This window comes from Labrus bergylta, chromosome 5, assembly GCF_963930695.1.
Source record: "Labrus bergylta chromosome 5, fLabBer1.1, whole genome shotgun sequence".
NCBI classification, from domain to species: domain Eukaryota; kingdom Metazoa; phylum Chordata; class Actinopteri; order Labriformes; family Labridae; genus Labrus; species Labrus bergylta.
The window spans coordinates 2,061,904-2,073,500 of NC_089199.1; the positions used below are offsets into that span (position 1 = coordinate 2,061,904).

The 11,597-nt window shown below is 41.0% G+C and overlaps 1 protein-coding gene across 1 annotated transcript in view; it reads left to right on the forward strand.

The window, feature by feature from the left end:
• kif21b (kinesin family member 21B) overlaps positions 1–11,597 on the forward strand; it is a 69,229-nt gene that overhangs the window by 16,267 nt on the left and 41,365 nt on the right. Inside the window, exons 2-3 of the mRNA XM_065954531.1 lie at positions 9,518–9,740; positions 10,692–10,874. Coding sequence (XP_065810603.1) covers positions 9,518–9,740; positions 10,692–10,874 — 406 coding nt within the window. The remainder of the gene's footprint in view (positions 1–9,517; positions 9,741–10,691; positions 10,875–11,597) is intronic.

Here is an 11,597-nt window from a genome sequence, read left to right on the forward strand (position 1 = left end):
CCCTCTTTGTTCTCGTTCTCATTTTCCATCTTTTTTTTGTGTTCACACTTTCTTTCTATTTATTCTGACTCTTTCAAGAGACAGGTACAAAGAAACGTCAATGAGCAGACAAAAGAGCATAACAGGCTCCACCTGGGTGTCTGTCAGAGGTGTTGTATTGGATGTGCAGTGAACAGTGTGACAAAGGATGCCATCATATGCTGCTGGCAGGACATTCCTAAATACCTCCATAGAGTGACACTCTTTAAAAAGAGAGCATGGATTTGAAGGAATAAAACACAACTGTTAAGCAACCAAGAAGGAGACCATTCATGTAGCCGATTAAATGATTTCCAAAAAGGGTCAAAGATGTTGTCAAAGATGTTTCAATCTGGCCAGAGGTCAGTGTCCTCAACTGTCTCTGTCCTATTATCTCTGAAATGAACCATTTCCTAATCAATCATTTTAACTGACCCTGACTGCCTTGTCTATTTGTTGAAATGATGTTCACCCGGAGTCATTTCCAGTCAGAAGTCTCATTGTAGTTTGCCTTTAGTATTTTTTAATTATATTTTTTAAGGTTTGGTTGTAAACTTGAGTTATTTTGTTCTTGTTGCTATGGGAACAGGGCATGGGCATGCTCCCTTTGGCAGTGCAATGCCAGAAAAAAACAACACATTCAAGTTCAGTAAAGCTGTCTGTTTTTATTCCTGGAAATGTAAGATTATTTTTTAAATGTATTTTAACCTGTCTTCTAAAAATGCTTTTTAACACCACACATACACATCCCTTCTTTTTACACCTATTGGGAAATGTTACTGTTATAGAACATTTGAGAATAAAATAGCTGATTCTGATTCTTCCAGTGTAGACAACAACCCCCAAACACAGATTGCTGTGTCATTTTTTTCTTAATCCTAATCTGAACTCATGAGGATGACAAAGCACTAATCGAGGTACGGTACAAGCAAACACACACAGATCATCCAGATGGAGACACTGTCCTGCTGTTTATGTAATCTCTGCTTCGCTGGCTGCTTGAAGTTAATCTCTCTCGGAAAGAGGAAGATAGTTCTAGTCATGTTATGCTACGTTACTGTGGTTTTGTTGTAAGTTTATCCTATAGGTTTAAATGTGGTCACTGGGCATCTGTATGCTGTATTCTTATGAATATTCAAGGCTTTGAGTTTGGCAGCGTTTCAAGAAAACTTGTATTCCTTCTCATTTGAAGATTAGCCTGAGTGATTTGTTTCATAAATGGATCCCTGCTGGAGATGTTTGTGCATTATTTCACTGCTGAGTACCATTAGGGTTTACGAGAAGTGGAGCCTGTGATGTGTGTGTGTGTGTGGAGCCAACACCCTGGCAGCTGATGGTGTGGCAGGGCTGTGTGGTGCAGAGAAGTCAGCAGGGGATGCATCCTGAAGCAGTTTGGAAAAACAACCGACAGGCACAGACAGGCATGGAATTAGAGGGAAACACCTTTACAAGTTTTTTCAGAAGCATTATTTAGAATTGTTTTGAGTTGTGTATGTTTTCTCAAAGGTTTTTGTGGGTATGTGTTTGATCTAGTCATGTTGTATGTGCTCAATCTGGAGTCTTTATTACATTACCCAAGAGGCAGGCTTCCCATAATTAATGATTCTTCCATTGTAGACTTTGTTGTGCATTATTGAACCATTAGAAAATGTTGATTTTTGTATTGAGCAGGCAGTCTCTCCACACTATGGACTCTTTGCATAGAGGAAATGAGGTGTTTGAAAAGAGGTAGGGAATAGAAAGGATGTGATGACAGGTTGTACAGTTGTCTCTCTTTCTGTGAGTGTCGTGACAAAAGAGGGATATCAGGTCACACAAGTTTTTATAACAACCTTGTCAGCCCATTTAAGGGAAGGGAGGACGGCATCAACATAGGACAGAGATTTGTTTTGGGATATTACAGTACAGACACCTACAGGGCATCTATAATTTTAGAGATAGAAATGTAGTTACCAAATTATTTTTGCCAAACTAGAAATTGCAAGCAGAATTTAAAACAAAGATTGCCATTTTTTTATGTTCTTGGAGATATTAAAAAGGTGTTTTTTTTGTCCACTTGAGGGGCAGCTGAACAAGCTGAAGTAACACAATGTGTATATACTGTCACCTTAAAATGATAATACAGTGAATGTGTTTGGAAACAGTTGCTTTCTTATGCATTCAGAAAATACAAAGCAATTCATGTTGAGTTTTTGGGCCAGCTGACAAATGCAAGTCTGATTATGTTTATTGTTCAATTTTGGTCAGTGCCAAATACAGTGATCCAGCTATCTACTTGATTTTAATAGCTTGAATTTGTTATAGAGCTTGTAGTATAAAACAAACTTGTTTTAGAGCATTTCTACTTCAAAATTGCTGGCAGTGCAAATAAGTTGCATGAACCAAAACAATAAGCTGAAAGATAGTAAACTGCTCTTTTGTTTTGGGGAGCCTGCAGAGGTGAAAGTGAAAGTAAACAAGAAGATTGTGTCCTCATGAATCAGGACACTTTGTTCTCTGATCCTCAGCATTGAGAGGATATCGTGGGGGATTTAGGCAATGATCTGAGATCAGTGCAGTCCCTGCCTGGTTAACCCTGATGCTTAAAGCACAAAATCAATTCTAATTCACAGCCTCCCTATGCAGGCTTTATTGTGTAGAGAACCATGTTTACACTTCTCTTCCATCTGCTGATCGTTCCCTGTGCAGCACAGTCAGTCACCTGTAGAGCGTTCATTGTCTACCTGTCAGCTCAGCTTTTCCTGGATGCTATGCTCACTACTGAGCTTTTTGTCAACAGTTATTGGTTCCTGTTGGGGGGGGGGGGGGGGGTCTGAGTGTTTGCATTTAAAACAGTTGTTAGGTAAAAAGACACTGATGGATATGCGTTGTTTCCATTATGAAGGCAATATTTGATCGTTAGAAAGAAAGAGAAGCAGGCAGGGGAGGAAGTAAGGCAGCAATGAAACAGCCACACAAACAATTAGTCTGTGCTGTTATCGGGGGAGGGGGGAAAGGAAATGGAACAGGGCCCCTGTGCTGCGTCTGCCATTCAGGCTTTTGTCCTGATGGTGTGTTTTCACTGGCAACAAAGTGAGGGACAAACCAGGCCAAGGTGTGAAGAGGAGGAGGAGGACACAAGCACAGTGATAAAAGAGGAGAAAAGTCATGTTTTCCTGTTTAGTGATGATAAAGCATAAAACACAGTGGAAGAGGGAGGAGTCATGTTGGTATTATATCCTCTGATTTATTCATTCTTTAAAGATGAGTAGATAAATGGTCAGAGTGTTACAGGAAGTAGCTTTCTCTGTTGGCTCTGTGCCAGAGGAAAGACAAGAGAAACACTCACAGCTCGAGAGAATACAATTAACTCTGTGTGTGTGTGTGTGTGTGTGTGTGTGTGTGTGTGTGTGTGTGTGTGTGTGTGTGTGTGTGTGTGTGTGTGTGTGTGTGTGTGTGTGTGTGTGTGTGTGTGTGTGTGTGTGTGTGTGTGTGTGTGTGTGTGTGTGTGTGTGTACTCAAGTGTTTACATTAAGGAAATGAGCTCTTTGGCCATCAGCCGCCTGTTCTTTGAAGGTTCAGTGAGCATAAACACACACACATAATAATGCACACACAGGCATTACTGGCACTCGCTGTTATTGGCGGCGATCACAGTGGGACGATTTTATTGGTACTCTGGCATTTGGTCCTGGCTATTTCCTGGAGTTTGATTGGATGGCAGGTCAATGGTTGAATCTTAAGGTGGGTATAATATATATAATATATATATATTGGGTAATAATAGCATTTTGCAATTTGCAATTTGAACACCACTTGACACATATTACACTTTCCTGGTGTTAAGCCAAAACAGGAACACACAAGCAGTCATTACACATTAGAAGTCCCAGAGCAGTGTGTGCAGTTCCCAGGGAAACCAAACTCTCTTCAAATGAGCCAACTCAGGGAGAACAATAACAACTGGAAAGCTGTTTATTTCTGTTAGTGTTCTAAATCTCTGTCCACAGTGAAAATATTGTTGAACGTATGAATTAATTTCTTAATTTGCGAGAGCATTCTTTACAGCATGGCAAGTGAGGCAGCATGAAAACAGCCTTTTTAGTGTCACAATAAATATAGTATCCTCATCAATATAACATTCTGTTGGAATTACCCCCCCTCCCGTCCCGAATAAATCACTGCCCCAGTTCGCCCGCCCTGTTCAAAGAAGACCCTGCATTAATAAGAAAATCCAACTGAAAATCAAACTACGCAGAGAAGATCATATTTAGCTTTGTCACACCTTCAAAGACTTCAAACATTTTCAAGACAGCAGTCTTGGTTCCAGGGACTGTTTTGTCCTGATGGCATTTTAACCATATTCCTCTAAGTGTTCAAAGAGGAGGCAATATAGACATCTACATTTCCTGCATCAGGGATCCACAGTCTGCCTCTCTGTGTTTCTCTCTCCTTCTGTTTCATACACACATTTCATCGTGCTCCTTTTGTCTATTTTTAGCTGCTAAATGCCTTTTAGTGAGTCTGTTGTCTTAGTCTGTGTGTGTGTGTGTGTGTGTGTGTGTGTGTGTGTGTGTGTGTTTGTGTGTGTGTGTGTGTGTGTGTGTGTGTGTGTGTGTGTGTGTGTGTGTGTGTGTGTGTGTGTGTGTGTGTGTGTGTGTGTGTGTGTGTGTGTGTGTGTGTGTGTGTGTGTGTGTGTGTGTGTGTGTGTGTGTGGGTGTGAGAGAGTCATTTGATGGATCAATGTTATGGATCCCATCTTTTGTTGGTGCAGCTGGCTTAAACATCCATCTACCAGCTGAGCCCCGTGCGTGCGTGCGTGCGTGCGCAAGTGAGCGAGCGAGTGAGCGTGTGTGTGAGTGCGTGCGTGCGTGCGTGCGTGTCTTGATTATTTATAGCTGGTCCATTTCTTCTTCCTGTGGTTCCCTGACAGGCTGTCATTGTTTTTGTTTGTGAATGTTTGTGTATTGTGATTTCATGTCTTTCCTGAATCCTGTCATACTGTCATGGGAAGGTTTCTCTTCTCTGTGATAAGGGGGTAGACACTCAGAAGAAGGAGGTAGAGCACCAAATGCAGAAACATATTTGCTCATATGTAGGGCAGCAGCTGAAGTAAAGTTTTTTTCTGTCTGTCTTTAATCAATCAGTTATTGTTGAGAGTATGAAAATGTCTGACTATTGACTATTGCCTTGCCCGACTCCCCAGAGGCCTTGAGAAAAACACTAAATCGCACATTTTACAAGCTTCGACCACTCATCAGTGTAACTGTTTGATACATCTCTTAAAATGTTCACGCAACTGTTGAGGTCTTTACTTTTCAACCAACATATTAACACATTAGTAATATGTATTTCAGGGTCTGATGAGCTGTAGTTATAGGACTGTTAAAAACCTGCTGAAGGTCCAACTTTCTTACATACAATGAAAGCCACTTAAGGCCATGGTTAAAATAATTCAACAAGACTTCAAACCTTTAGCCATGCCATCCACTCTACACTGCTGTATGCTCCTGAGGTACTGTATTGCCAGATGCTCATGCTAGCATCCCAACTTCACCCACTGACAATGCTTACTTGATGTTTACATAATGTTTGCAATGTCCATCATCATAGTTTAGAGTCAACATGCAAAAAAATCTTATTACTAATCACAAATATCTGAAACTGATGATAAATTAGATGAACAAACTTATTTTTCTGTATCTGGAATAAAATCCAGAATGTACCAAATTGCTGAATTGGTGTCCAAAAAACGCTGAGTTGGGGAACTAAGTTTGGAAAAGAATTGAACTACATGACTGTAGGACACATGTCCACTGTAAATGAATGTAATATTGTTGGAGTTTTTCTTTGTTACGTTCCTTTGATAAAGTTTTCTCACCAATACATGTGATTTTTTTGATCCAGCAGATGTCGCCCTTGAGCACCAGCATGAAACCAAAACAACTCGCAGTGCATTGTTGTGTTAGCATGCTAATGCTAGCGATCTTTATTATGCTGGTATCTTCACACTGCATGTAAATTTACCTGAAATGAGCGTGATCTAGAAACACAGTTAAGCAGTGAGTACAGTATGTTATTCTTCTTTTCTCTAGTCCCTCAATTAAACTACTTTTATACGTGAGGGGAGGAGTCAGCCGGCCGTCCCAACGATGTAAACAAACTGAAGATAGGACTCTGAAAACTCTGAAAACATCACAGACAGTGGGACTCAGGTGTTACACCCATTGTAGACAGTCATGACTCACAGAGTTATTTTCAGAGGAGATACTTGATTTCTACATTTAAGTGTGAAAAATCACAGAAAACTCTAGAAAACCATCTCAGAAGCTTTCTGTCAACAGAAGTTTCAGATTTTTCCAAAACCTATAAAATATCTCTTTCATAAACGTTAGGTATTTTTTTTTTAAATCTTCATTCAGAAACTTTCTTTTGGTATTTTTTTCTAGGATTGAACATTTATATTCTTTCTTTCTTTCTTTCTTTTTCAGTGTTACACCTTACCCTTCAGACTTATAAATATCACACACATTAGATAGAATCGAGTATAAACAGAGAGAAAGAGAGAGTAGTGACCTCCAGCGTCTTTATTAATCAGCTACTCACACTCCTCTGACGAGTTCATTTTGCGGCTCTGGATCACTCTTCCTCTTCCTCTTCCACATCCACTTTATGTTAATAATTGGCTTAAACAGCACACATATGGGACCTGTGGTTTTGGATGCATTACCCTCAGTGTCAAGGTCACCTCCAGTAATTAAAGTGTCTCATCTGTCTGCAGGCTGCTCTCTGACTGTCTCACTGCCTGTCGTTAAAAACGTGACAGGGGGTTAGCACGCCGTTTCTGTTTTACAGCCTTTTAACACTTCCTGGAAGACCCTCTATAGTGATGCAACCGGGCCTGACAGAGGGCCAAAAACTGCTGTCGTCAGCTGTGTGTGTGTGTGTGTGTGTGTGTGTGTGTGTGTGTGTGTGTGTGTGTGTGTGTGTGTGTGTGTGTGTGTGTGTGTGTGTGTGTGTGTGTGTGTGTGTGTGTGTGTGTGTGTGTGTGTGTGTGTGTGTGTGTGTGTGTGTGTGTTTCTGCTGCTTATCGGCGTGTGGTGGAGGGATTATTTTGAGTGTTTGTGGTGGGTGTGGTTCTCAAGGCATGCTTGAGAAGAACCATGTGTGAACTGACGATAGTACAGTAGGTTTGAGTTCTGTGTGTGTACAGTAATGGGTCTTTGTGATTTGACAGCAGCTGGATGTGGTTGGGGATTTCTCTGTTTACAGTATATGTGTGTGTGTGTCTTGGTTTCAAGCATTCCATGGGGAGTCTTTGGGGGCTGTCTCTGTGTGCAGGAGGGTTGATTTGCGTCCCCTAAAGATTGAACCAGAGGGGGGGTTTAGCAGGACATACTGCTTGCTCATGGCTTTTTTCTGCAGCTTAAAGTGATTAGCTCCCCACTCTGTCCATATTGTACCTCTGAAAGCTCAAGATTAACACAGGGCTGTGTCACAGATCTGCAGGTTTGTTTATACTGCTAAATGAACTGTAGAATTCAGTTTTCTTACATTTTTTATCAGTGCTGCAGCAGAAGCATATAAAAAGTGTCACTTCTTTAAGTGGATCTCTGCTAATGAGCCATGGTGCTCGCAAGACTTTCTGCCATTCTGCTGGAAAACAACTTCCAATGACACTAAATTTAAAACACTCTGCCGTCATTCTGTCACCAAGTTCAAAGATGTTCAATCTGCTCGCCTTTTGGACTCATCTAATCAGGGATTATTTTACAACTGGGAAGTCAGGTGAAAGCAATTGACTGTAGTGAACTACCTGTCAGGACAGAGGACTGTGAGTCCCGCGCTGCAGGATTAACAGCTGATGTAATAATGAGTTATCAGCCAGAGTCTGCCTTATCATCACCGGTGGCTCAGCTTGCTCCAGTTTCTCTCCAGAACAGAACTGTGCCTTTCCCTGCCTCATTGCGGATTTTCTAGTGCTGCCATTGATGTGTTTTTGTATTTGTCCTCAGGGTTTATGTTTCAGTTTAACATTTCTGTTTAGTTCCACTCTGTAAAGTTGTATGAACATCTTGTTTGTTTTTGAAGTATTGGACGATAGATTTGACGAGGTCTGTTCTTCTCCTCCTGCAGTTAAACGTAATGGTTTGGTCTGAACGGGTAATCACGAGTAATATGACCAACGTTTAATGACTTTCTTACACTCTCGGGCTTTCAAATGAAAGATATAAAAGGGTGTCTGTCTGTACATATCTCAACCATAGACAGTTTGCTTTTCTCAGTGCAGAACATTTTAAAATTATTTGACCAAAAGACAGAAGAGAAAGCATTCAGAATGTTTGACTTTGTCTAAATCATCAACTCTAAAGGATCACTCCAGGAGGAAACATACAAGTGATGTCACTTGAGTTGCTGCTGGCAAGGTTGACGTTGTAATGTTTTAAAATGGGAGAAAAGGTGTGATGAGGAGTCAAGATAAAAGTGAGCTTACCAGACCTCTGTAGCCCCCTCCTCATGGCTAGAGTTTACCAACAAACCTGAATCTACAGTTTAGTGTATTCAGATGAAGTTGCATTGTGGTTACTCGGGATGGAAAGTAACGGCACATGGAATAAAAGCAGAAAATATCTATGTCATCCTTTCCCAAACTTAAGACTGCCGCGGCCTGCTTTGAAATACAAAATGACTCCGGGCCCATTATAATTTTTTTTTTTTTTTTTTTTATATGACTATTGCTATAACTTTCAGTAAGGGTAAATTATTGGACATGACAACATGATATTATGGCAAAGATAGACACCAATGTTTACTGAACATTATGTCCATGAAAAGTCATTACAGGCCTTACTAATCACTTAAAGGGTTGACTCATGCTTAATCATCATTATTGTGATATTTATTTTATTTTTAAAATTGGTGGAGGGCTTTTCGGGGCCCATCTGCAGTACCCACACGGCCCATCAGGGGGCCGTGGCCCACACTTTGGGAAGCACTGATCTATGTACTTGCTGCATACAGTTTTGAATGTTTAAAAAGTGGATTGTGAGATTTACAGTTTCGTGGTCAGCTGACTGAAGAAAATCAGCGTAACTTTGCCTCGCTGTAATCCCCTCTTTGTGAGGACTGACGTGATCTGACTTGCGTTTTGTGTGAGCAGTGATGATGGAGGTAAACAGTAATGTTTTAACAACACACTCCATACACGTAAAGTGAGCTCAGATTCACAACAACAACATGTTCTTAATGTCTTTGCAGTGTCTTTCAGGATTATGAATAAACAGTCATAGCTTAGCGGCGGGCGTCTTTTCCATTATCCGGCGGTCATTATGTGCTGTCATATTCTCACGGTTTCTAGTTTGCACTTGAAATGATCTTGAGGTCAAAGCAGAGCGTGTGTCTTGTACTGTGTGAATCACATTGTCATGCTTAATGTGCACATCGTTAAAAACCGTATAATTTTTGATATATGGCGATGTAATCGTCCCACTGACACATTCTTTCGCTCTTTTCTTCCCAGGATTCGTCCTCAGATGGCCAAGGAGAAGATCGAGGGCTGCCATGTGTGCACGCTGGTCACACCTGGAGAACCGCAAGTCCTGCTGGGAAAGGACAAAGCATTCACGTACGACTTTGTGTTTGACATCAACTCCGAGCAGCAGCACATCTACCAGGCCTGCGTGTACAAGCTCATCGAGGGCTGCCTGGAGGGCTACAACGCCACCGTGTTCGCATATGGGCAGGTACGACACAGAGCCGTAGATTTATTGTCTAAGGACATACACTAAGGTTTCATAGGTTTTGTTATTTATCTTTTGTATGTAGTGAATAGGCTGTATCCAAATGTTTTTATGACCATGTGGTTCTATGAGAGTTTTGTTTTTCTTCTTACAGTAAGTTCTCGAAGTGACACTAAAAAAACTAACATGGGAGCAAATAAAATACCTAACTTAGTCTGTTCTTTATCCCATCAGTGATACACATGTTTCAATAACATAAAGCTCTCATGGAAGAGAACAATGTTCAACTTATGTGTCATTGGATCTTTCAGCTGCAAACATGTGGAACCTTACAGTCAGCCATTTTTGTCCAATATACTTTGTTGTTAAAACAGAACAAACTGTAATATTGTACAATGTCATGCTTATAACATAGAAATAGGATTAGCTTATCTAATTAGTATGGGCACGGCATGTTTTTTATACATGTGTAAAACACAAGAATATACCCACACTTCAAAAACAAATCAACAACACCCCATCACACAAAATGTAAGATGTGTGATGTCTTCTCCTACCCTCACAGGAAGTTATCAAAAATAGTCCATACATTCCAAAACTTGTCAAGTTTGTTTTTTGAGAAACAGCTTATCCTTTTAAGAAGAGGAAAGAGAGTCATTCCTTTCAACCACTGAGAGACTCCACAGGTTGTCTGTTTCTTCCATGAGCAAGCAATGCATCGTTTGGCCTCCAGGAAACAAACATCGAATAGATACTTGACATTATTTGAAAGTGCAAAATCATCAGGATAGATGTTAAGAATACACAGTTTAGGGTTAAGAGGCGACTGCACGAGTCCAACACCTTCTCCCAGAAGCAGATTATCAGTGGACATTCCCACAAACAGTGAAACAGAGACAGATGTGTGATGTCTGGAGGACCCTGAGAAAGGATTTCTGACTTCATTTGTTTTAGACGGGTTCGGGAAAGACCTACACCATGGGGACGGGCTTTGATGTAGGCCTGAGCCAGCAGGAGCAGGGCATCATCCCGCGGGCCGTTCATCATCTGTTCGAGGGGATCCAGAGCCGGAGGGAGCGCGCCCAGCAGGCCGGCAGCCAGCCGCCCGAGTTTAAAGTCAGCGCCCAGTTCCTGGAGGTGGGTTTCACACTCAGAGAAACATGTGTCACCACACTTTAATTGCAGCTTATTGATCTGACATATTAACAGTGCTGTAGATGATGATCTGGCGTACACATGTACACGTGGATGCTGCTCCATGTTTCCTCTTACCAGATGGGACAAAACTGTGAGACAAGAGGATCAGCCCCCTCTCCTATAAACAGAGAGCGACGGCTCGATGACAGATGGGCAGGAATGTCTGCTTGTGCTTTGTTGGTCCTGATTAATGTGTGCTGTTACCTCAGACATTATTCCTCATCACTGTGGGGAGGAAGACAGATATGAGCGAGGGATAAGAGGGAGGGCTATGTTAAAAAAATGTAACATAGCCTAATAAAAAAAATAAAAATAATAAAAACAATAATAATTTATACAAATATACAAAATATACCAAAAATAAGGCAATTTTAAGGCAGTAGAGTGCAAATAGAAAATTTAAACTGTAAAAACAAATATGAATACATTTTTCCTTCTTGCTATCTCTTGTTTGATTTGTGTCTGTCTTACTCTTTTTTTCTTGTGGGTTTTCTGGACTACTCAGGTCAGGAGGTTATCTCTGTTGATGGTAAACAGATGTGTGTGTGTGTGTGTGTGTGTGTGTGTGTGTGTGTGTGTGTGTGTGTGTGTGTGTGTGTGTGTGTGGCAGGTGGGAACGACTAAGCTTTCAGCTGACCCTGTGCCCTTTGTTTCTGAAAGGTC